Source organism: Ambystoma mexicanum, chromosome 3p (genome assembly GCF_040938575.1).
Source record: "Ambystoma mexicanum isolate Mex_15411 chromosome 3p, UKY_AmexF1_1, whole genome shotgun sequence".
Classification (NCBI taxonomy): Eukaryota; Metazoa; Chordata; class Amphibia; order Caudata; family Ambystomatidae; genus Ambystoma; species Ambystoma mexicanum.
The window spans coordinates 350,080,684-350,108,098 of record NC_090925.1 but is presented as its reverse complement, the minus strand read 5'-3'; the positions used below and the strand labels follow the sequence as shown (position 1 = coordinate 350,108,098).

At 42.4% G+C, this 27,415-nt stretch overlaps 1 protein-coding gene across 1 annotated transcript in view; it reads right to left on the bottom strand.

Annotated features, from left to right (window-relative positions):
• Positions 1-7,351: 7,351 nt before the first annotated feature.
• LOC138580434 (bactericidal permeability-increasing protein-like) overlaps positions 7,352-27,415 on the bottom strand; it is a 708,711-nt gene continuing 688,647 nt past the window's right edge. The window contains exons 16-17 of the mRNA XM_069650974.1: positions 21,182-21,258; positions 7,352-12,441 (exon numbers count right to left, since the gene is read on the bottom strand). Of these exons, the coding sequence (XP_069507075.1) occupies positions 12,409-12,441; positions 21,182-21,258 (110 nt within the window). The 3' untranslated portion in view covers positions 7,352-12,408. The remainder of the gene's footprint in view (positions 12,442-21,181; positions 21,259-27,415) is intronic.

The window sequence follows — 27,415 nt, the reverse complement described above, 5'->3', positions numbered from 1 at the left end:
AACATCGTCCGACTGCACGGTTTTCCTTCGGTTCTAATTTCGGATCGAGGTAGTCAATTTATTTCTCATTTTTGGCGAAGTTGCTGTCGGTCGGCTCAAATTGATGTGAGACTATCGACCAGTCACCACCCTCAGACCGACGGACAAACCGAGAGGACCAATCAAACTCTGGAACAGTATTTACGCTGCATGCTGCAACAAACTGAAAAAACTTGGAAAGATATCCTTTGGATAGCCGAGTATGCCTACAATAACTCTGTCCATTCGGGAACTGGGAAAACCCCGTTTTTTCTTTTGTACGGCAGTCACCCTCGAACCTCGGAGTTGGATCCCCTCCAAGATCTTGAAACACCAGCAGTAGACTACCTGCATTCTACAATCACCCAAGCCTTTAAGGAAGCTGTTTCTCACCTTCAAAGGGCTAAAGAACAATACAAGAAAGGAGCAGATCAACATCGGAAGGAAGCCCCTCACTATCAAGTAGGGGATCAAGTCTGGTTATCCACCAAATATCTATCTCTAAAAGGGCCACGCACATTCAACCCAAGATACCTTGGTCCCTATTCCATCACTACCATAGTAAACCCAGTAGCGGTCAAGTTGGACTTGCCCCCGCACATGAAGATACATCCGGTCTTCCACGTCTCTCTATTAAAACCCGTGCAACCTCAAACCCGACTAACCAAATCTCCAAAACCTATCCTAGTGGATGGAGAACTCGAGTTTGAAGTCAAAAGCATTCTGGACTCCAAGATCTCCAAATCTAAACTATTCTACCTAATTGACTGGAAAGGCTACGGCCCCCAAGAGAGATCCTGGGAACCTGCTGAATATGTCCACGCTCCTCGCCTAATCAAAAGATTTCACCGAACATTTCCTGACAAGCCAAAACCCCCGGAGAAGCCCGGTTTGGGAGGGGCCTTGAGGGGGGGTACTGTCATGATCTCTGCTTCCAAAAGGTCAGGGTTTTCCCAACTCCCTTGGAAGCAGATCCATAACCCAGGTTCCGAGTGCCAACCAGTCCCAATTGGGACCTTTTGGACCCAGTCCTGGCGCCTGTGGCACCAGGCTCATAAATATGCCCAGTCCCAGCGCTGGAAGCGCCGGGCTCATAATGCTTGGGTGGACTTACCTGAAGCAGACCATGCTGCTTACTTGCCTGCCAGTTGAGCCTCTGATCCTCTTCTGTTTGGAACTACTTTTCCTGTTGGGTGGGGCTGGAGCCACTCCCTAGATTTAGAACACTGGAATTCTTCTGGAAGGCAGGAACTCTTTTCTTACCAGGAACTCTTTTCTTACTTAGGCGTGGCTGTGGAAGGAGACACCTAAGCACTACAGGAGGCTATTTAAACCACACCCGGTGGATGAATCTTGCTTTGCGTTATTCTGCACCCTCTGCAGCAGGACGCTCATCGTGTCTTCTGCATCCAGTCCTGGGCCTAAGGAAAAAGGCTTACCATCCTGAATCCAGTCTTCAGCAACACCTATAAAGACGAGAAAGAACAGGTTAGCATTCCGGCATCTGAAAGGCAAAGGCTTACCTACTCTTCATGCGCTCCGGAGGTCTTCATACTGCATTCCGGCATCTGAAAGACAAAAGCTTACCAACTCTTCGCACGCTCCGGAGGCCTTCGGCGCTGCATCCGCATCTGAAAGACAAAACAAGGTGCGTTTAAAGACATTGGGGAACTTTAATACTCACGTGCCATTACTCCTTTCCACATCTAATCCAGTGGGTATTCCGGCACCCTGCAGCCGCTCCGAACTCGTACCTGCAAAATAAAAAGACAGTTAGAGCGCATCGTGAAACAGGCAACAAGCGCTTACTCACGTGCTTCCAGGCGCTTCTATTCATCACACGGGCTCCATCTTCAACTCACTTCAGCCCGTCATCCGCCATCGCCGGAACCCTGCAAAACAAGAGACATCATTACTAAAGACTTTAAAAAGACATTTGAATGACTCGAAACTTACCGTTCGTGCAGTAAACAACGGACAGCAGTCCTCTGAAGTCAAGAGGCCTGTGCTACCTATCCAGTGAAGAAACTGGCTACAGCACCCTGCCCCGAGGCAGATGGAGAGCTTGGCATTCACTTACCTAAGGTGAGAGCGTTAACCTTTGGGGGTCTACAGGAGAGGAGAAGAGGAAAGAGATAGGGACACCCCAATAACCCCAGTTCATTAACCCCATATTTTCTATCTGCAGACATCTTACTCTACATGTCAGGCATACAGTGCACAGAGGTCCAGCCCAAAGAGCCAACCGGGTGCTACACATCACCTTTGAAGATACGGTAGTCGCCCAGTCAAGACCGGCGCCTCTGCGAGAATCAGGTGAGCGTTACAGCGGACTCCTTGAGGTGCTGCCACATCCCCACCCTCATCATGACCATCTTCAGGTGCTTGCAGTTCTGCGTCAGGGGGCATGGGCACATTTCTACGTACGCACATGTTGTGTAGCATGACACATGCCATGACCATCTTTGCAACCTTCTCATGGCGGTACAGGAGTGCCCCGCCAGACCTGCTGAGGCAGCGGAAACGAGCCTTCAGTAGGCCGAATGCCTGTTCTATGACTACACGGGTACGTGAGTGGGCATGGTTGTAGTCCTCCTCATGCTGGTTCTGTGGGTTCCGGAGTGGTGTAAGGAGCCATCTCTTCAGTGGATACCCGGCATCACCTGTATGTGGACAATAAAGGATGTTTGTGGAATGACATTGCTACGTACGCACCCCCCGCCCCTTCCTGCCAGGTCATTGCCGCATCACATACCCCACATTATCATGCATGAAATGAGACTCACCGAGTAGCCAGGATCTGTTCCCTGCGTGTCGCTCCATGTAGCGTGGTATTGTAGAGTTCCTCAAGAACATAGAATCATGGGTTGCTCCAGGAAATCGGGCACAACAATGTGTAAAGATCCTGTTGGAGTCACACACCATTTGTACATTAAGAGAATGATATTGTTTCCGGTTGCGGTACTGGGCCTCCATGGCATGTGGGACAACCAATTCCACATGGGTGCAGTCGATGGCACCAATGCAACCCGGTATGCCGGCAAGTGCATGGAATCCCACTTTTGTGTTTGTAATCTCCTGCTCCGAGCGTGGTAAAGAGATGTAGTCGTCTGCGTGCTTCAGGAGGGCATCGAGCACTTGCAATAGTGTCCGTGACAACAGTGGCTGTGAAATGCCATGCAACTGTCCGACTGTGTGCTGGTAGGTGCCTGTGGCCAGGAAGTGGAGTACAGACACCACCTTCAGTAGGGGTGGGATGGCGGTTGGGCTATCTATCATGCTGACAAGGTCAGCGTGTGTCATGTCCACAATGGCGGTTATGGTGTCCCGGTCCAAACGGTAGAGGGTGTGGATCTGCTCAGCAGTGAGGTTGAACGGATGAGCTCGGAGGCGTGCGATTGCGGGCTGCCTGCGTGGTGGTAGTGGCTGTGCTGGTGGGCCTTGCTGGCCCTGCCTTGCCCTCCTCCTGCGTCTCCTCTGTGCGGCCGGTTGTTGTAGTAGTTGGTGTTCGTCTTCTTCTTGAAGTTGGAGTACTTGCAGTGCTATCAGGTCCCCCCAGGGCCAACATCGCTAGTCCTGCCGGTAGCATTTTGGAGTGGGTGTGGTTGTGGGAGGGGGTTGGGTGTGCAATTTATGTGTTTTCAGGCTGTATAGCCTCCACCTGTGGTGATTCATTCCACCTGTGCCAGCTGCAATCCCCTTTGGGCGTGCACGTCCCGCACACAACGCTGCAATTTGACGCATGGCATCTTGCTATTACATTCATGTATTTAATCCCGATGGCAGTGAAATATTGGTTTATATGTTCATTCTGCTATGGTCCCATTGTTTCACATACTATCTTTGCAGTCGCGAACAAACTTGTGAAGGGTCAGTGGAATGTAGTACTCGATTAACGGTGGACCCTCATGCAGCACTGTACCGAGGTTCACCGACGGGCGGGGCGTCCCATTTGTGAGTGAAGCCAGTTGCCATTTTCACACACTGCCGCACTACATGGATGAATTTGTGATTTCAAGCGGTCACAGATGCCTTTTCGACGTGATGTTGCAAATGAGGAATTCGAAGGACAGCGCTTTCGGTTTTCAGCTAGCGGCGAGGAGACGCCCACAGGTCTGACTGCAAATATAACGTTCTATTGTTTAATGTCCTTGGGACAGGGGCCATGGCGAGAATGCAATGATTGATATGAATAGTATGGGATGCGCAATAGCGTAGTGGACGATTAGGCAGGACGTTCCCAAATACATGTTACTTCACAACACTATTATTCCGGCCTGGAGCACAGTGGATTTTGCAGACTGCATTACGCACAGACTCAATGGACATTTCAAATGTTATGTGAGTAAATAATCAGGCGTTTTTATACCGGGATGAGGGAATGATGTATGGATGCATGGACAGATGATTTAATTGAGAGTTTGCCATGTACATGGCTTTTTGGAATCTATCCCCTTCCCCTGCGCTATGTGATGCAGAGCTGCCATAGTGGGACCATCGTCTATCTGCCCTTGTTGAACCCTCCCTGTCTCGACGCACCTTCAAACACTTGTGTCTATGCACGTTGCTAATCCCATCTAATGGATTCTGTTTTAACAGACGCATGCACACAAACACTCGTTTGTAATAGTGTTTTCACCTCGATGTATATAGTTATGATTCGCAAGTGATTTTTGGGTTAAAATAATCCTTTTGAGTGGGCTAGCATGCATATGGCTGTAGATTTAGTGTGATCATTGAAGTGAGTAATACAAATGAAGTTCTGATGCCCATACTATTTTTTTTAATTTCATTTGGGTGACAGGTATCTCCTCCCCTTTTGCCGCTGCCATCTGTATGCCACTCCTGCAGATGGCTTTTACTCCCGACACCTGCTGCTTCGAGTTAATCAGTGGAGCACCATTACGATCTTATGGGACGATCGCCAATGGGCCACATGCCCTTACGCAGTACTAGTGGCTAGGAGCAACATATCAAGCTTTCAGCTGGACTAGTGCCTACCTAATGGGACGGCCCTGCGGTTCTAGGCGCTTCCATGTTGCCTTCTTGAACGTGAATGTAGCCCCTGTGTACCATGAAGGAACAGGGCGTCACACAAGAAGAAGCTGGTCATTTATTGCGGATGCAGCCCACAGTAATGAATAATATTTTGGAGTTTATGATAGCTGTATGGGCTTAGTGAATTTGATGTGCATTAAAATTTTATTCTGATATTAACCGTGTAGCGTTATTCTTTGCAAGTAATGTAGCATATTCCTATTTGTGGAGCGATGTATTGTGAGAAGATCTGCATTGGGTTCCGGCTTCTGAGTATAGTTGCGTGGTACTGTACTGGCCGCGTTTGCCTACGAAGCCCAGTAAGGTCAGGGATAGGGGCTGCCATTATGGCTGTTTTAATGATGTCATGCTCAGGGGCGGGGGATTAGCTTTTGTGTAACAGATGCCGGTCAGCCAGGTGGATTGGTGGAATGATGTGATTATCAGAAAATGGCTGGTCACAGGTGCCTGTGTTTGCGTGCGTTTCTTGGAGGGAGACTGAGGTCATGTCCATTGGAATAGCTTCTGTATTCGTGCCATCTGTGCCCTGCAGCTCCCATTGGCCCCTCTTGAGATGAGCCTGGCTGCTCAGTCACTCTGCCAACTTGTGTGGTACATGCTTATGCTGATGGTTGGTTTGTTTACTGGCAAGAGTACAGGGCTGGTGCAGTCTCCCTCAGGATACTGCTTTGAATGTTGCCTTACACTGGTGTCAAGCGATGGGGGCCTGTAGTTGTTTTGTCTCATATTTCTGTTCATATTGCTGTACTTGAACCTTCACATGCCTGTGCTGCATCAGTACGGCAATGGTGACATGCCAAATATGGATGGCCACTCACAAGGCACCTGGAGCCCCTACATTCATTTGTGCGTTGGCATGCATGGGTGACTTGTACATTTCACTGGTTGCATTGTGTAACTTCATTGCACCTACGAGGAGTTGTGCAATGTGGGCAGGGAGTGGTGTACAGGCACTCAGTAGGGCCATTTACGGTTGGTTCACGATGCCGTAATTCTCACCATGGCGGAATGGTACTTTCCGCCATGCTTGATGGCGTTAAGTAAATGTCCGCTAGGGTCAGAATTCGCGTACCGTTGCGCCATGGTGGTAATTACGGTTTTGCATGGCGCGCGTGCGCGTACTTGGTGCAGTTAGCGTTGGCGTTCACTACGTGTCCCTAATGGCATCGTACTTTACGGTGATGGGTCATAATCGCACCGAGCGGTATTCGATGGCGGTATTGCATTTCCGCCATCGTTTTTCGATTTCCGCCAGGGTCGTAATGAGGGCCAATGCATTTTTACTTCAAGAAGTCTGTCTTATTGTAATCTCACAGTCCCAAGGTATTTGGTGAAAAAGTAGATATTTGCTGGAGTTTTGGATGCCGATTCAGCCAGCTAACCATATCAGTATAGCAGGATACTTACATGCTAGATTCCCTTGACCTGAATCAGCCAGCTGACCATATCAGTATAGCCGTTCACATTAATGCTAGATTCCCTTGACCTGAATCAGCCAGCTGACCATAGCATTATATCAGGATACATACATGCTAGATTCTCTTGACCTGAATCAGCCAGCTGACCATAGCATTATATCAGGATACATACATGCTAGATTCCCTTGACCTGAATCAGCCAGCTGACCATATCAGTATAGCCGTTCACATTAATGCTAGATTCCCTTGACCTGAATCAGCCAGCTGACCATAGCATTATATCAGGATACATACATGCTAGATTCTCTTGACCTGAATCAGCCAGCTGACCATAGCATTATATCAGGATACATACATGCTAGATTCTCTTGACCTGAATCAGCCAGCTGACCATATCATTATAGCCGTTCACATTAATGCTAGATTCCCTTGACCTGAATCAGCCAGTTTACCATAGCATTATAGCAGGATACATATATGCTAGATTCCCTTGACCTGAATCAGCCAGCTGACCATAGCATTATATCAGGATACATACATGCTAGATTCTCTTGACCTGAATCAGCCAGCTGACCATATCATTATAGCCGTTCACATTAATGCTAGATTCCCTTGACCTGAATCAGCCAGCTTACCATAGCATTATAGCAGGATACATATATGCTAGATTCCCTTGACCTGAATCAGCCAGCTGACCATAGCATTATATCAGGATACATACATGCTAGATTCCCTTGACCTGAATCAACCAGCTGACCATAGCAGTATAGCAGGATACATACATGCTATATTCCCTTGAACTGAATCACAGGAGAGTTATTCAAAATTGGAAGCGGGAGTGAGAAAGTACAAACTACTTTGTTTTGTTAAAGAATAGATTTAATAAGGTCTTTATTGGCCAGCAAACATAGTCGATTGATATTTTACATTTCCTTCATTCAGTTAGATTTTTATTGAGATTTTCCAAAAATATCAATACAGGGCTTACATTCAACTGCAATAGAAACGGAAAACATAATCACGTACTAAGTCAACACAGTCATGCAGCGATTTAAGCTTCCTCTAATATCTATGGCTTATTTGTGTGAGATTATGATTTTGTATATTAATAAAAAGTAGACATGCAGCCCAGAGTTGAAAATTACCACTGCCTTTAAAAATCACTTGGATAATGTATTCCATAAGGACAGTACACAAAGTGGCAGAGGATGGGCTTTTGTGAATCGAGCAAAACATCTTATTACATGGTCCAAGCGAAAGTTAAGACATATAACAGAAATTATGAAGGGAGATATTTGACTTTGGTAAATTATGAGCAGTAGCTAATAGCGACCGTAAAAACATCCCCTCACAGATATTGATAAACCTTACAAACCTTACTACCAGAAGACATAATGCATTTGCAAAGGGTTTATATAATGATGGTTTTAAGGCACAGAAGGCTGACATGAGATGTAAAATCCAGAATTTAATGAACCAGGAAGAACTACTATTTTACAGAAACTGAAATATATGAATAAAGATAACTAATAAAAACTGGCTAAATAATTACAAAAGATGTAATCTGAAGAAGCAACAGCAAGAAATGATGTCTTTAACCTTTCTTGACAATTGTGGGCAGTAATGAGTAAAGACAAGGTAGAATGTGACCTTGCATAGTTGAATCGTATTTCTGAATATGAATGAGAAAAACATATTTTGGAATGGCATGTCACTAAATTAGTCGCTCAGAAAGTTCAGTTCATACCAAGATTGCAGAGGGATATGTCAGTGGGAAAAAACAACACCTATGAATAAAACAATTAAATCTTCAATGGCTGTGTTCACACAGTGCATGTAAGACCCTACTCGCAGCGGCTCTGTTAAAGTGGATGCAAATTATTTATGATTTAATGGCAATCCTAGTAAGGTTGTGGCAAATTCCTGTGTCATGGCAAGAGAGTGCACTAATACCCATTCACAAAAAAGTGCCACAGAAGATGCTCGCGATTGCTTTACTCAATATCATGGGGAAGATCTTTACCAAACTATCACTGCAACAGTTGAAACAGTGGACAGAGGTGCATAATATTTTGTCTCTGCTCCAGACAAGTATTAGAAAAAGACTGACTACGATAGCCAATTGTTTAACTCTGGCATTTGTGCTAAGAACGTTTTAATAGGTTACTCCAGCCCCTTATTTCCTGCTGCCGGTTTATTCAGTTTATAAAACACAGACCTGACAGAGGTATTTGAAGAAGTAAGATCAGCCCCCCCCAAGTTTGGCTTGCAATGCATTTCTTGGTTGTTGCATGCAGACAATCTGATCCTACTTGATTCTACTAAAAGAGGTCTCCAGGCACAATTGGATATAATAAGTCAATACACTATTGCAACCGAGATTAAAATACATTTGAACTAGAAAAAACGAATGTGTTTTTCATCAAACCAGTCAGACCAAAATAAAAAGTGGGTTTTGTTTTTTCAAATTAATTAGAGCTCATGAGAGACTGCAAATACCTGAGGGTGATATTTGATTAAGGTGGATTAAACTTCAAGAATCTATTATTCCCTCAGAGGATTCAACTAATTTCTTGGGAGCTTTGGTCTCTTACCATTGATATGATATGATATGATAGTTTATTTATATAGCGCCTATACACAATGTGTTTCAAAGCGCTTCAATGCAAGGGAGGGAACAAGGGAAAATACAATGACATTCTTACAGGCCATGAGCAGTAAGGATGTGTGAAATTAACCATCGTAGTCGGCCTGACGACATTTCAGATAGTGCAAGAGCTAAGACATCGATAAGGAAGGGAAGGGGGTGGGGGGAGTGGGAAGGAAATGGAAACATTGCCACTGCCACCGGAGCAGCAGGTAAGCCGTTTCTCAGTTGCACCATGAGATGTAACACCATGGCCAAATTTGCCCAGTATTTAATACTATCATAAATTAATTAAATCACCCCTTTTTGAAGATCCTCACTGCCTCTCTTAAACCCACAGAATCAACGGACAGCACCACCAATGGTGCCTTTCCTGACGAAGGCCAGCATATAGACCGGCTTCAATCAAGCCATGTTTTGGCCGAAACACACCTGTGTCGATCCCCGTGACACAACTGTATCTTCCCCCTTGTGTATGTTGTGTAAATATCTGTTGTGTACACCTTGTGTGAACTAACCCTGGGGCCATTTTCAAGCCTCAGGTATACTTTCCCTGCTTGATAGTTCTTTCTCTATCACATCTATACAGGGAATGTACTTCAGTGTGGAGTTTTAACCTCAATACATCAGAGGTTGACACTTAACCCGTGTTACCACCGTTCACAATCACTTTTGTCCGTTTGATGCCAAAAAACTTTCGTGCTTATCGAAAGACCTGTAAAATAAATTGTTGAATGAACTAAAAAAGGACTGTGTCAATGTAAAATAAACATACATGCACGGCACAACTGGCTTACTTGTAGGATCTTCTTCATCCTGATTATTCCTTTTTTTTTTGGAAATGGAAACAGACAGGCGACTACCGTACTAGGTCTGACGACATTTCTGGTAGAACCGGAGAAAAACAAAAGGTGAGGCAGAGGTGTGCAGAAAGGGAGGGGAGGAACAAAACAAGCGACTATCATACTAGGCCTGACGACATTTCAGATAGTGCTGGAGAGGGGATGGGGAGGAAAAAAACAGTATTGGGAGGGTGGAGGAAACAGACGAGGTTGCTATCATTTTAGGTCCAGGGACAATTCTGATAGAGTAAGTGCATAGAAGAAAGTAAGGGGAGGAGGGGAGGAGATAGGAAAAGGGAGAAAGGAGGAGAGAACAGAGAGTAAGCAGTCAAAAAGAGTGGAGAAGCAAGAGGGGAGAGTGCATACAATTGCAGAAGTCAGTAGGAACACATAATGTTGCAAGCCAGGATACAAGATGAAGATTGGAACAGCATGATTCAGGGCCACCATGAGAACAAGATGCAAAGGAAGACCAGCATGAGAGTTGAGAAAGAGTGACATACCGTGAATGAATAAGTCCATAAAAGTCAAATCCAGCATATGCCACAAGACGGTGATGGTGAAACCAGAATGTATCTGCACAGATTCCTGCAGAAGTAGGCTGGAGGAGGTTGAGGGGGAGCAGGGTAGAAGAATCAAGCAAAACAGGCAACACTTGTGTGCAAGAGGGGTGGGGCACAAGGGAACATCACAGGGGTACCTTAGGGGGTGGTAATAATTATTTATAAATTTAACATTTGGCCAACAGTCCTATATATGGTGCAGAGTTGTGGGCAACAAGTTATCCAACCTGGTTAGATAGGTTGGAGGAAACTCCTCTGAGGACTTCACAGGGGAACCCTCTCCAACATAACACAGCTGAGTTAGGCTTTGCTTCTATATCTAGTTTGGCCAGAATTAAACTGGTGGCTATTTATATCAAAATAGATTCAAAGTGCTAGTATTATTAGCAATTACATGTAGTTGAGATTGCAATTTCATCTGCTTAAATGAGAGAAGCAGTCAGGGAATTAGTGTATGCACACATATAACCAGACCTTAAATAAGACTGATTTTGACCTTGGTGGCACTATCTCTCTTACATAGTTAAAGAAGGACGTAAAGGAGGAAGTAAAGGGAAATGCCAAAATTGGAAATTGGAAAATAGTAAGAATGCACTTTACTTGCAAGTGAATTTGATGTCGCGAAATGCATAATCACAATTCCATTCGAATAAACAGTACAACCTTACTTGGCTTAATTCCAATGTTGTGAGAAATGTAGGTATTTTGTGAAGTTGACTAAAGCTTTTGAAATAATTGGGATTGTTAGGTGACTGACACAAGATTCCAAGATCATTGCAGATTTGCCACCTTTTTTGGGGGGGGGCATAATTAGAATTGTTATGTCACTTAATGATAAACAATTTGACCCTTAAGAAATCCAGAACCAAATACTTTGGTAGATTTTATTTTCCGATTGAACAACATTGTGCTATCAAAGGTTTCTGGGTGAGATGTATGAAGGAGCAGGCGCCATCTAGTCTATATTGGGTTTCTGGAAGCCCATGAAGAGTCAATTATAGTTAAGTGATAGGAAGTTTGGGTTATGGATGGGACTTTCAATCATAAATGTTAATTCTCTCTTAACGATTACAGCATTGCACGTTTACTAATATAGTACATTGATCTGGAAATTGACTGTGTATCGTGTGAATTTCATTGTATAGATGTTTTTTTACAATAGACATGCTGTACATTTGATTATATTGTTGTATGAATTTGCTATCATCAATGTGTGTTATATTTCACACGTCATTGCAGTATGATATTTTTAAGCAAACTCATACTGATAAAAATTAAATTAAATTAAAATGTTACTGAGTGGCTGTATTTTGCTTTGCTTGCCATCTCTACGGTCCCTGATTTTTTTCTATTACTACCTTGATGATTGTTTTTTATAAGTGGTACCAGCTCCTGACACTTCACAACCATTGCTGTCTTGAGTTCCACCTCTGGTACCGAATCATCAAGAGCATCTGGTTCCTCTGAGGCCTGGTGAGAGGGGCCGGTCTAGGAATCTGCATCAACCCTTCACTGGAGGGCCCTGCGGTATTGGGGTACACCCCAGATATTACCTAGACTAACAGAGTTTTTAGGAGACATTGGTTGTCAGCTGCAATGTTAGCACATTGGTGATAAGGTCCTGTAGAAAAATGACCTATAGGCATCATGTCTTGAAGTTATCAAAGCGATGATACAATGGTCGCCGTTCTCCAGATCTGTAATGGGAGCTGTAAAGACATGGGCAGATTCTCTGAAGATGTCGAAGTGTGTAGGACAATTGATGAATGACACTGAGGGAGTTTGGGTTTCATTAATTCTGTGATCATCTGTATTTTTCAGCTCTCTGTTGCCATTTTCCAGCCCGCCAGATCCAGCTGTGTTCACTGCATATCTGCCGTCAATATCAGATATCCCTGTAGCCGTAAAAAAGGCAATCAGTAAGTTGCAGGACATCACTTGCATCTGTTCTCAGACATCATGTAAATACATATATTCATATTTATAAACATATATTTGTATATGTGGATATGTGTGTTTGCTTGTGCACATGCGTATGTGTATATGTATATATGTATACATACATATTCAGTGGACAAACTATAGTTGAAGTGACATTAAGGTGCTAGTTTGATGCAGTAAAGCTCCTTGAATTCATCAGGTGATGGAAGCTACATCACCTTAACGCCAAGCCGCCTCATTGCGCAGCCCATAAGCAGAATAATGATATTACTGATCAAATCAGACATGGCATCACATACATCATCACTTATGTCATTATTAATGACATCACAGGAACCAAGGGCACACTGATGGCATCAAGAATGACATCACTTTCGGCATCATATATGACACCAATTTTGGCATTACTTATGTCATCATTGATGACATCACTTGAAACGAGAGCACACTGATAACATCACTGATTACATTATTGGTGACATCAATTATGTCGCTCACTTATGATATCGAGGGCACCATTTGTAGCCCAAATTACAACTAAAAGTGAGAGAGAAGCAATGTTTAAATAGAAAATACTACTACATACTTAAAAAAGGTATGCAGGGGGACCCAATTGCTTTTTGTTTTAATTTCACTCCTTTCTCTGCATGCTTCAAATAATGTCATGTTTTAGCCATCAGGCTGTAACAGTCGTGAGTCAAACGGTAATAAGTGTCTCCTAATCAAAGAAATTCCAGTGCATTATTTGAATCTCTCTGTTCTTTAATTGAAACCTTTTGCATTAAAGTCATTTCTACTAAGTAGCAAACTCAAACGATTTGAAAAGTAATAACTTTGGCCTTCAGGATGTGTCAAAAGATTTTCTGTATGGAAACAGTCACATGTTAAAAAGACGACAACCTACTGTTTCAAAGTTTGGTTATGAAATATGCGTAGTGTAACAATGACTTTGCAGCATTCCACCGAAGGATATTATCACAAAAGCAAGGGAACAGTTCACCAAATTCGTTTTGTATATTACAATGAACGACTGTTTCTCCAAAGAGAACATAGCCCTGCACCATGGAAAATGGTAATGCTTCGGTAAAATGACCAACAAAGTTCAATCTTGAGGAATTATAGCTACATGTTTGAAGAACAATAGATAGTTAGGACAGAGGAAGTTGATATAGTTGTATATTAAAACTTCAATTCTTTGTACTTCTATAGGCAACCAGAGTTTGTACATTTTAAAAGGTATATTTCTCCATTGGAAGCACACAGCAGATGTCAACGTGTAGCATGTTTCCCAAGTAAGTGAAATAAAGGACATGAATTTTTCATACTGACATTTAAGCTCTAGCGATGTCATAAGTAATGTCATTGGTGATGTGAGAAGAGTTCTCTGGTTTCCAGGGTTGCCATTGATGATTTCATAGGTGATGTAATCAGCCATATCATCGGTGTGCTCTTAGGCTGTGCAAAGTTAAGGTGGCTTGGAGTTAAGGTGGCGCACCGCACGACAACTGCTGATTTCCAAGGGTTGTGTTGCATTAAACTGACACTTGAATGCCACTTCCACTTAAGTTTTGTCATTGAATTTCAAGAATTTGTTATGCTGTATCACACCATCTGCAGTACTAAAATGTTTCATTTCGGTAACATAATTGATGTTGTATACAAAGTTATCAGTGTCTACTTAAGCCACACGTTGTGGGGCTCTTGCCAATGCACGTGTGTGGGCAGTGGGATATGTCCTATGGCCACTAGGTAGGTTACCTGGGGACTAGGCATGACTATGCTCTGTGCCTGGCTTTGTCACCCGATGTGGGAGAGGAGGTCAAAATGGGACAAGGAAGAGAAAGAGGGTGTGGAACAAGGATGCACCCACATAACTGAGGAAGAGGCATGCAGGGAATGTGACAAGGATCCACATGGCGGAATTGGGTGAGGATGCACATGGGGGAATGTGACAAGGATGCACGTGATGGAATGTGACAAGGATGTGTGTGAGGTGGGATGATGGATTATTAATGGGATACTGGGATGAGGATGCAGGATGCGGGTAATGTCATGGATTACTAATGGGCTTCCAGGAAGAGGGAGGTAAGGGCCATACCATGGAGTACTAATGGGGACCAGGAAAGGGAAGTTGGATGCAGCGGTAATGTAGGACATACCCATGACACTTTTTGTGCCTCAATGAGTGCGTTCATCTGAAAGGTGCACCCTATTGTATCTATCATACATGTATCCGTTACTATGTACAATAGATAAAAAGTTTCAAATAAAATACCTCAACAGAATTTCAAAGGGCAAGAGAATCTCTACATTGCATGGGCTGGTTTACTCGATCATATAGAACACAGAAAATGTGTAGCCTTTTGTTGTGAAAGGGCTGCTTACATGACAGGTGTCCTCATTAGTCTGAGCATCAAACACTTCAAAAGAATACGTTATTACAACTGTAATTATACCAGGTGTGTGTAATACACAGCTACCTGCCACTTCTCTTTCAGCCTACTACTTTTTTTTAAATTTACAAACAAAATACATTGTCTGCAATATTTCTCTTTTCCATTACGTTCAAAACAAATTCTCACAAAAAACATAGCCACCACTGGAATTTTACTTTAAAAAAACACTTCCACAACTTCAAGCCTCTGCATTAAGGGAGATATATAAAAGAGGTCTGGTACCGGGGCACCCACCTCTCCATCATATTTTCATTAAAAAAACTGAAACTGATTTACACCAAACCAAAAGAAAGGCAATAAGCAATGCTTTGCGCCCAACTTATTTCTTATTTAGTGAAAATCCATCCAACGGCTTACGCGTTGTGTCTGTTAAAAGCAAGCTCCTATTTCTAATGGAAAAAGAATGGGCTCTGTCCAAAAAATGTCCTTTCTGGGCATAATAACTTTTGGACCATTGGTTGAATTTGCCCTACATGTTCCTGTTTGGAGGGCTGCCTGCCAGTCAATTTATTAGTAAAAACGCTATTATCAGTGTAATGGTTTATAGGTTTCACTATAACAATTCAGTAAAAACACTTTAGTTAAGACCGAGTTAGATGATCCGATTTATCACAACAAAGCCATTTAAATTCAGCGTGTCTAGGACGTGACAACTATCATCAACTCGAGTTCTCCCTATAGATGGCATTTTTTATCTCACTGTAAATCCCTGATGTTATGACATGTATGTTCTCATGGGCTGAACAACTATTGTTTTTTCACTGAATTTCAATTGTTTTCCTATATTATATCTTCGCTGCTTCCAGGCACCCGTCTCATGCATGCAGGGGCTGAAATCCAGGGAACGGGTGGGGTGTCCACATGTCATGTAGCCAGTGACGTCCGGAGTGCCCTAAAAGGTAACTGTGCAGAATTTGGTGCCGATTGGTAGAGTGGTGTGGAATTGTATGAGGAACAAACAAACATATTTCACGTTTTATTTTATATATATATTTATTTTTAACAAACTGCTATATATAGATACATTTTTTAAGGACTGAGCACGAGGCCCTTGACTGTGGAGACAACATATGTATGTGAGATTCTAGTAGTCTAGAAACAAAATTAAGAGCACACTATTTTACATTTTAGTCTTTACAGTGTCGGCTCCTGTGGTAGCATCATATATATATATAGCCATTACTTTTTTGCAGGTTTGCACACGTCAGAATGTTTACAAGAGATGTTTACAGGCACTAAGCACTTTATCCTTTTGTACATATCTAACTGGGAGGAATATACATCCCAGGTAGAAGCTGCTTTGCATATTTGCACCAGTCAAATTGTTTACTATGCTAATTTGTACTTGCACTAAGCACTTTATTTATTGATGCTTGCCTCAGTCCTCAGACACTTCCATATTAGTGTGGCCAGTAATTTCTGTTATATATATTTATATTAAGGCCATTGAAATGTGTACTACTTATTTGTACTAGCAGCAACAACGGGTAACTTATCACAGCGTACTCTTTTGCACACATAGTTGGTAATAATCTGAGCCATATCACAATGCTCGCATCTATGACATGCATGGATGGCTATTGCACGCTAAATTAAAGGTGGTAACTGATCATGGTAAATGGTGTGCACTATGCACAAACATTTTCTGGCAAGAATCTGCTACATGAATTTTCTACATTTTGTTCACACTGCTTGAGAAAATGTATACTGTTCAAATATTAAGCAGTGAGTTTTGAACTTTTCTGCACCAGTTTCCAGTAATTATGCCACAAATTGCATGTGTAAAGATGTCTGCCTTGTTGGAATCAAAAGAAGCATCAAGCTTCAAAACGGAGACACTCTATTCGCATTCAAGGGGATAGAGACTGATGAGTCTTTATAAAGTCACCTTTTCCATGCTTGCACACCCAACGTGATCAAGCGGTTTGCTACTGCGAAACGCGTCGTTTTTGCAGTTTTCCTTGCCATGCTGACTTATATACAATAAAGGATTTTCAGTTTGGGTGAGTTTTGTTGTTCCTGTCTTTTTTGTAGAGAGTCATTGTGGCTTTCTCTGCTGTTCTAAGGAGTGCATTCCGGCAACTTTTTCCTGGTTCCATTGCGGATCGGGTAATTGTTTTTTTAAAATATATATATATATATATATCACAGTAGTAATCTATCATATATATATATATATATATATATATATCTCTTCGGGCACTGATAAACATCAGGCTAGGCGAGTAGCACTCTCCATATCCATGGAAATAAAAAAGTCTGGAAACCAAATAATGATTTGGTAAAAATGCACCTTCTTTATTGATGCCTTACAACTTGGCAAAAAAGTTTAGAAAGCCATCAGTGTGTGGCACTCCCAAAGTGCATAGAAAAGATGGGCGTTGGGGACGTTAAAGCGTTTCGTGGCACAACTCGCCGCTTGATCACAACCAGTCAGTTTGGGCGAGCTTTGGTGTTCCTGTCTTTTTTGTAGAGAGTCATTGTGGCTTTCTGTGCTGTTCTAAGGAGTGCATTCCGGCAACTTTTTCCTGGTTCCATTGAAGATCGGGTAATTGTTTTTTTAAATATCTCTCTCTCTCTATATATATATATATATATATATATATATATATATATATATATATATACACATTACAGTAGTAATCTATCATATATATATATATATATGATAGGTTACTACTATATGGACATTGTTTTTTTTTCAACCATATCGGTTTGATATGCTCATACCTGACACCTATAATCCAGAAGTTGATTGTTGTCTAACAAGTGTTTATGTTATTTATGAAATTATTCGAAAACTGATTTCATTTGGATTCTTTCATGGTTTCCTTAGGTATTTATGAATACGGTACAAAAAGGTCCTGTGTCTAGTACCCATCAGGAGGAACGCTATAATGTCTCACTTTGTTGTTTCGATACAGATTACTTTAACTTTAAACAAAATCTCCAGTAGAACGTTTAACAATATGCTGATAGGTGAATTATGCGACTGTATGCTCAGACTCATGGAGGCTACCTCAGATGCTGACTCACCTTATACACCAGCAGCAGACTATGAACATTCATTGACTACTTTTTAGACTGAGTGGTTCCTAAAAAAATAAGACCATCAGAGAAAGACGTAATAACCTAATTTGGTTTGTTTCTGCCCTTACTGTACATAATCATGAGAAGAGAAAAGCAGAATGCAGTTGGGCAAAAGACAAGACAAAGGAAAATAAAGACATGTGGAAATCCCTCAAAAAATATATAGGAAGGAGATTTGTGAAGCTAAAAGAGACTACTTTAACACACAGATTGAAGAGTCAGGCAGTGACGCTGTTCAACATTCTTAGTAAATTAGAGAAACCCCAGGCTCAGTCAGATGTTTTTACTCCGACGAATATGGACTGTACAGCGGTACAATCAGTCTTTGCAGATAAAATTAAGAAAGCTCACTCCAAAATATTTAATAGTATGACAATGGATATCAATTTGGATATAGATAAAGTCCTAGATGGCGTCTGCAAAATCTTTGTTTACATTTAAGCCCATTTTGGAGCATCAAATGGAGACTAAATTAAGGAAAATGCACCCAACAACATGTCCCGGGGACGTTGTTCCGTCAAAGATCATTTACAAATGCAACTTTTGCTCATAAAACTGTTCCAGATAACATCAAGAATGTAGTAGATACTCATCTGATTAAGAAACCAGGTCAAGACCCGAGGACCCACAGTAACCTCAGATCTATTACGAATGTCCCTTCTTTACTAAAAACCGTTGATAAAATTGCTACGGCTCAACTACAAGATATTTGGAAGAAGAAGCTGTCTTTCATTCTAGACAATCGGGCTTCAGGTCTCACCACGGCACCGAGATCTCACTCGTAGATCTGCAGACCCAGATGCTGAATGTCGTTGACAAAAGGAAATCGGCGCTGCTGATGTTATTAGACCTATTACCAGCCTTCGATCTTGTAAACTATGATAAACTTGGTACCATTTTGGACACTACATGGTGCTGTTCCAAAGAAGGTCTCAGAATGGATCAAGTCATTTCTCAAAAATAGAAGGTCAAATGTTTGTTGGGAAAATGCCACCTCTGAGACAGCCTTGATTACTTATGGTGTATTCAGGATTTATCATCGATACCCATCGTATTGAGGTAGTCCAGAAGGGTAACACCTTGGGAGTCTTTTTCGAAGCCTCCATGGGGGCGAATGCACGTATAGATAATGTAGTGAAGACGTCCCAATATCATCTGAGGCTGCTGCGGTTGGTTAAGCCATATGTTTCTATAAGAAACTGAACAACCCTGGTAAGAGAAGCTAGAATGATGAGGCTCGAATATTTCAATGCCTTGCTGAGTGGTGCAGGTAAGGGCTGTATAAAAAAACTTCATGTTTCACAGAACGATGCTATTCGCGCCGTTAAAGGAGTATCAAAAGGGAACATATTTCTACACGTAGAAGGGACCTGCACTGGCTGCCAGTCGCAGCCAGAATCTTGTTCACAGTCAATGTTCGAACACATAAATGTCTCTACTGTCTGGCACCACCATATTAAAGTGAGAAAAGTACACAGCAAAATTCTACACGCGCTACCCGCTCTAGTGATGCTATGTATCTAACCTGTCCTTGAAACAAGTGTGCTAGAGGTAAATGCCAATCTTTTCCAGTCAAAGCAGCTTCGGCCTGGAACAAGTTACCAGCTGACCTGCGCAAGGAAAAGAATCTGGGGGCGTCCCACAAAATGTTTGAAGACACTAGTATTCAGTTGATTCGTATGTGATGGCCTTTTCTGCGCCTAGATGCCTGCATGCTTCGGCGCGAAATAAATAAACAAATAAAAAATAAATTGAACTAATTTACCATAATCGATTTTTCTTACATAAATGTAATAACTTTCTTATCATCTTATTAAAGTTTTTCTCATATCATCCAATATCTTTCTTTATTGTTTACTTATACTGAGAAAATGGTCATATTTATGTCATGTTGACATTGTGTCGTCAACAATACGCATCACTTGATTACATCATCACATATCACATATTACATGATGACACATCTTACTATTTACACCAGCCATTTTGCGTCTGAACACCTAGTGCATGCCAAACACAACGCTTCTGTGCACCCGTTTGTCACAACATCCTGTTAAGCGTACTTACTCCTAACACTCGATCTCCTTTCTTGCACATGGGGTCTTTGGCTACTTACTTAATATAGCCTTCTGCAAATCATGTTTTTCAGGTTACTCCAGTTTTGCTCATGTCCCAAACACTGGCCTGCACATTTCTCATTTTTAGAGGTAAGCGTGGGCTAGAATTTCATGGCTAGTGATACTTACAATACTGTCTAATCCATCACACTGGATCCTCACTAGAGTTGTATCTATGTTTCCACTATTATGATTGAACTCCTTTTGGATGTTTTCTTCATTGATTTCAGTTACGGATCACTTATTTAGAAGGGTCTTCCCCAATATCAAGGTAAATGAATTACCTCTATACAACCAAATAATTAATTATGGTTGAGTGCATTCCCCTAATATGAGGTTTATTATCTCTTTATTATAGAATGAAATATGGATTATTGAAGTGTTAAACGTGAATTGCTCCTGATGAAGGGAAATATTCCCGAAATGCGTTGAGCCAGCCTTTTGAGGAAATCGTTTTGTTTATATTTTTCAATTAAATGATTGTTTCACTCTTGATCAATTTAAACTATTAGACTGAACTTGAATTATTTCTTCTAAGATATATATTGAATTCAGTAAGGTTCCTTAACATTGGCTGGTTATTCCAATATTGGAGAGTGTGTAGGGAACAGGAGGGTCCTCCACTTCAGGACACTTTGTTCATTGTGTCTATCATACCAGGAAGCCATCTGTGTTGGAGCTCATGACAGACTCTACTTTTCAGTGATCTGGGGGCTCTGATCTTATCTTTTTAGGTAGTCGGACCATATCACATAATCTTTGTGCAAACATCCTAAAGACACTTCCTCTCATGATTGCCCTTAGTGGCGTTGCTTGCAGAGCATTAAGTGTACTGTAGCCATTAAGAGGGGTTCACCAGTGGTTTGGGAGGCTTTTGCCTGTGGGACCCAGCAGTGCACAACTTGTGTGTATGGAGCCCAGATAGGCGAGTAATGAGCGGTGTGAGCATGTGTAGGGGTGTGCATGCTGGGGTAAAGTATTTGCATAGGATGGAATTGTAAAGTGCTTTAGCATTGTGTTTTTACACCCACCTGTGAGCTGGAAACAGTGGTATTCTTCCATGGCATATGGGCATAGGATGGTACCTTCATTCCATGGCCCAGCACAGCTAGTGAAGGAGACAGAAAGAGGTCAGAAGTCAACCAAGCAGTTCCGCCAGGTAATGGTAGGAATGTACTATTTATATACTCATAGACAGAGAGAGGTTATTATCACAGGATTATGGCCCGCTCCAAGGTTCGCCGCAGCAGGATAAGTGGAGAAACGGTCCCTGCCCTATGCAATAATGACCCTTAGCCAGGTCTACAAGACGATTAGCACATTGTGTTACTAGAAATGTAGGTTTGGAGGTTGTGGTGCCAAAGTAAAAAAAAGAACATTAGTTTACCTGTGTTTACAGAAAATGACAAAACGTGTCAGTAAATGAAATGCTTTTGTTTTCTAGAACTTAAATAGCAAGATTGTCTTCATAAGGTACGCATTTAACTTGTTAGCTTGTTTTAACTGAAAGGTTTTTTAAAAAAACTGCATTGGCTTTAATGTAGAAATACACGATTTCTCTATATGAGAGTGGAAGGAGTTTTTCACGGTTTTGCCTTCTCTTTGGTGCATTAAATTGGCGGTTGTCTGTCAATTGAAGGCTGAGTGAAAAAAAAAGATGCTTACAGAGAGCCTGGTGGGTAGGTTAATAAGTCTATCGACTCTGGAGAAGTTGTTGACACCAGGTGCCTCAAATGGTTCTGCCCCTACACTCTACGACAAAAGAACTCCCCCCGAGCAAAAGCTCTTCTAAGGGGGTTGGGGGGTGTGGGAGGGGAGCAAACTATTCGACATGCTCCTCCCGGCTCTATGTGATGACATCACTGCGCCGGGCGCCCATATCACCATGTTGTGCCTGTTCCCTGTGTGGTACGTCTGGCTGCCAGACTGCTTGGTGCACCCCCTAAAAAGAATATTCTCCCCAGCCTGGAGGCACACGTCTAAAGGAGGGGGCATTCTCTTTTCAGCACCTGTGGCTATTTGTGCCCCTCTTGACATGTATGTCTGGGTTACGATATGCCCGAGGTGAGCCAGGCCAGTAGCCCCAATGAGCCTACTAGTGGCCCATCATTGGAGGTAGGCCCCCGGACCCACAGGGCTAGTAGGTCTCCTATTTTGCCGCAAGATAAGCCCCTGCCCCTACCCCAACAGTGGTGCCCATCCACGTCCCTGGTGATGCGGAAAGAATTAAAGTGCAGCTCACGGATGTGTGCCTTCGTGATTTCCTGATTAAAGGTTGCCGATCAAAGGCTTTGATAAACTGATACTAAGCATCCGGCAGCGCTCCTTCTGCCTGCAGCATCTGTATTACTTAGCATAAGAACATTTACCAGTTGCCCTGTTCTCGAGGCTGAGCAGAGGTCACAGAGACTACATCAGAGACAAGTGTGAGATGGAGAGTGGGAAAGAGGCTCTGCCAAGTCAGTCACATCTCGAGGGCAGGTGTTAGAAGTCGGGCACAGGAATTTACAGGAAAATAAAGTGTATTAAGAGCACTGTGCGCCAGAGGGCGCACATCCTCAAGATTGGAGATAGCAACAGTCGCAGGAGTTCACTGGGATGGGGCACTAGCATTTCAAAGCCCCCAATCTCTGCCTACTCCAAATTGAATCCTTTAACCAAGACAACCACGTTTTACAAATTTAGCAGTGCTGTGATGTGTCTTCTTTGCTGACATGAAAATAAGGTCCTCAAAATCTGTGTGGGTTTGGGTTCCACATTCTATTCAGGTCGTTTATAAGAACAGAATGCATGCCTGTCGGACCCCAAAAAAGGACTTCTGTCGTATTTTTTAAAAAAAATGTTAAACATTTTTGAAGCAGTGAAAACAATAGGACAGTGTAGAGAGATGACTAAAGAAATTCAGGGCTGGATAAGAAGTCGGTTGCGCTCGTTTGTGTCAAATACGTTTTACTGTATTGGTCTAGCTGCAGGGAGACTTATGTAAACCATTATACCTGTTAGTGTTTAATCAGTATACAGAGGTGGCAAGTTCTCTTATCGGAGGTATTACACTCTCAACCAGCACGACTTTCATGCTATTATGGTAAATGTAGTCCTCCATTTACAATTTTTTTAATATAATGTTTTATTGGTTTCTCACAAACATAAGTTAAAAGGAAAACCTTTAACCTTCCATTTACATTCATTTCATTCTCCATAGCATCTGTTCAGACACTTCATATCCTTTTAACATCTTAGCCTTAAAGCAGATTTACACTTTTCAACAACAAAACTTCCCATTCTGGCCTACACTTCCCTCACTTACTCCTTTCCTTTCCACAAATGTCATTACGGCCAATACCAGGCTAGTCTTTTCCCCCAATGACACCCACTCTCACCAGTCTTCAACCGTCAATGTTCGTATTTGGGTTATTTGACCCCTAGAGAGCTCGTTCTAGGGTCAGTCAATGCCTTACAAGTGGTCACTAAATGGAAGAGTGTTTCCACTACTTTCAGTCTCCTCACAGTATCTACAATGTGAATTTGCCACATCTATTTGTCTCCTGGCCAGCCGCACTTCTCTAGTAGGCATGATGTTTAAACGACATCTCTAAAACCAAGGATGGGCAACTCCTGCAGCGTTTACCCCTAACTGCAGTGGGGGTTAGTTGGATACATAACAAAGGAATACAATAGTTTTATTACCACGATCTATATATCGGAATGAGAACTAAAGTTATCAAGAATCTTTTGAGACATGCACTTTATTTCTCTGTATTAAATTTGATCTGTGAATTTATATGTGCTTTTACTATGAATTATGTGTCACTAAATATGTTTTTGATATGTGATTAATAAAATATGTATTTTTATATCTTCCTTTACCTGGCCTATCCCCTCCTTGGTCCACATAATTGAAGTTGAACCAACCTTTTGACTTTATAGTCATTGTTTACTAACAACATCTCAGCAAGAGATTTCTATAATGTGCTGAGGGGAATTCCTGGAGATTCATAGGTGATGGTTTAAGCATTTGTTTTCCTTCCTCAAGACTTAGGTCAGTTTATCCTTTCCCCTACATTCCACCGTTTCAATCCAATCTAGTTTTTCAAGTTTTATTTCCACCTTACATGGATTAGAGGCTAGCACCTCCTTTCGATATTATGGTTTAATAGGAGTGCCTCTATTTTCAGTTTCCATTGCCTCAGACCATTGTCTTCCTTACTCTCATGCATCTTTAGAATCGCAAATAACACTATACATTTTCTGTATAGTCTTATTATTTTCCATAGTACTATGGACGCCATAGATTGGAGCCAAAGCTCATATTTTATGACGGCCACTCGGAGCACGTCTGGTAGTTTCAAGATCCTCTGCCAAAAATACCCTTCCAATAGCCCCCACACTTTCCATGACAGGCTTGATAGGGATTGGGCACCATAGGTTAGTGCCTGTACCACCTTCTGTTTGTAGAAGGTGATAAGCGGCAGGAGTGAAAAACGATCATAGCTCTTATCTAGGGCCGCACCCTGTGTTGTAAGCTTTTTCAGTCTGTCCCTTAGCACTATGTACTGACATTTTTCATTAATGTTTTTGTTTATCACTATACCTAGGGAAATGATAGACTGTACTACCTGCAATGTCTGACCTTCAACCCTCCATGTAAGAGACTCTTTTCGAGTCCTACTCGTCGATGACATGACCATCACTTTTGATTTGATTTCATACCATTTATTTTTAAATAGCTGTTAAATGCTTCAATTCTTCGTTGAAGGCCAATTGGTGTTTGGTCTACGAAGACTAGGTCATCGGCGTATACAATCCAAGGAATCTCAGATTAATTTATTTTCGGTGGAAATGCTCAAATTTCCCTCTGCGATTTCTCGGGATCTGACATAGAGATACTAAAAAGCAGAGGTGCCAAAGCACACCCCTGCTTTAGCCCACAATAGGTGTAGATTTTTCTTGCCAGGGACCCCTCTGTACATAGCCTTATTTGAATTGATGTACGAGTGTAGAGATATTGAATAGCCTCTAACAGATCTACTAGGCAGTTCCAATGTCTGAGCTTGGACCATAGGCGCTGCCTATCCACCCGGTCAAATGCCTGTTCCAGGTCCATGAAGGCCATGTAGATACAGGTGTTTGTCTCGACCACCCTCTTTTTCAAGATGTTAAGAATAAACAGGTTCAATGATGTCCCCATCCCTTTAACAAATCCGTCTGTCTGGGATCCAATATACCGGTTTTCATAGCCCAAGCATTTAGATCCCGCAGTAGGACTGACGCAAATATGTTCCCCAAAGAATCCAGGCCGGCAATTGGGTGATAGTTTTTCAGATCGCCTCAATAGCCCTTCTTGAATATGAGTACTACAATGGCCTCTCTCCGAGACAATGGAACTTGTCTTGCTAGCATAATATGTTTAAACCGATTTACTACCAGTTCCCCCAGGCATCAATATTCAACTTCAAGGTGTAATTTGATAGGCCATCCGGACCTGCGGCCCTGGATGAGCTAAGCTTGCTTATCATAGATTTTTCACCTATCACATCAAACTCAAACGACCATCTCCTTCCCCCTGTCTGATCATTATTCTGAATAATTTCCCCACCTCGCGCAAAATGTATAGAGTAATGGGTTGCCCATCTTTCTTCAGTTATCTGGCCCATCATGTGCATTGGTCTAAAGTTGCCCCCGTTATTAATTAGGTCCCGCAGATTTCTTGTGTTTTTAACACAGACAGCTTTCAACATCTTTTTGCATTCTACATGCTCTAGACGCTCTTAACCAATTTTCGATATTTCTGTTTACGTAGACTTATTTCTTCATTCATTAGTGGTCCTCTCGCCCTCTTTAACCTTTTAGTATCAGCTCTGAAAGCTCTTCTTGCCACCCCTAGTTCCTGATCATACGCGTGTTTAGGTATAATAGATGTTTTACATCCCTTGTCTTCTACATCTCTGAAGTCTTTCAGAATCCAGGCATATTCAACCTTATATGGGTTTCCCACTATGGAATCTGCATATAACTTGGATATTTTAGAGCCTCCTTCTATTTTATCCGTAGCCTATTTTTCCCCCAGGTTACCTCAACTGGAGGCATCTTTCTGCTGCCTGTATATAGATGGACTCTCGGAGGGTGATAGCTAAAAGGTTATGATCACTTTGGGCTTGCTTCACTACTTCAAATCTCTCCACCCTCTCAACAATGTTTCCTCAAAACAAAACAGTACTCTAAGCATGCCCTGTGTGATCCACTTTCCCATATGTAAGCGCTTGGCCTATCGCCCTCGGTTTGTGCATTTAACATTGACAATTCTCGAGCAGCTGTCTCCCTAACCCATTTACTGGCCCCTTCTTCCAGTCGCAAGACTTTTCATGGGACCCCTTCCTTATACAATAATCGAATATTTAGGTCACCGCAAATAATAATCATCCAGTGTATCCATTATTATTTTAACAAATTCATCTAGGTGGTACTTGTTGACACTTCGGTATACATTCATAAGCAAAATGTTAGTTTCCCGCAGAGGGGCCCCCCTACTCACTTCTACTTTAGGATTTGCATATAAGTGTTTGGGTTGGTTTGAATATTTATAGTAAACCCCTTATCTGTCATGATTCCTGCCCCTCATGTCCCCAGCCCTCCAAGATGTCAGGCTGGAGCCAGGCCACAATCACCTACATGCCCTCAAGGGCCTCTCCATCCCTCCAAAGACCCACTAGGAATCAGACTTGACGCTTGTGGCACCAGACTCACTCACTCCCATAGGATAACATTGGGGATTGGACTTGTAGTGCATTGATGGGGACAAGATGGATGCCCCCACATATTTCGGTTCCCAGAACTGCATGTGCAGTCTAGTCTTTTGGGTGTGGTTTAGCCCAGAGACACCTGGGATACCCAGAGTCTATTTAAGCCACACCCAGGCTGAGAAACATGCTTTGTGTTTTCTGCACCTGCAGCGTGACACTCACTGTGTTCGGATCGGTCTCCAGTAGGCCTGCATCTTTCTTCTGCGTTCAGCTCCTGCAAGAACAAGAACACCGTTGGAAACAGCCTTACCTTGCGGCGCTTCTGCCCATCATTCATCGTTTCTTCTGTTCTGCGGGCATCTTCGACGGTGTCATTCCCATCCTGGCATGCCGCTTCCTGAGGAAAAGGGAAAAGAACAGAAAAAAGGCATTAGTAAGCATTCAGCAAATATTTGCTTATTTTTAAAGACTGTACGAGCTTCAAACGCTTACCTGAATCCCAGCCGCTCTGGGGAAACTCTGTCT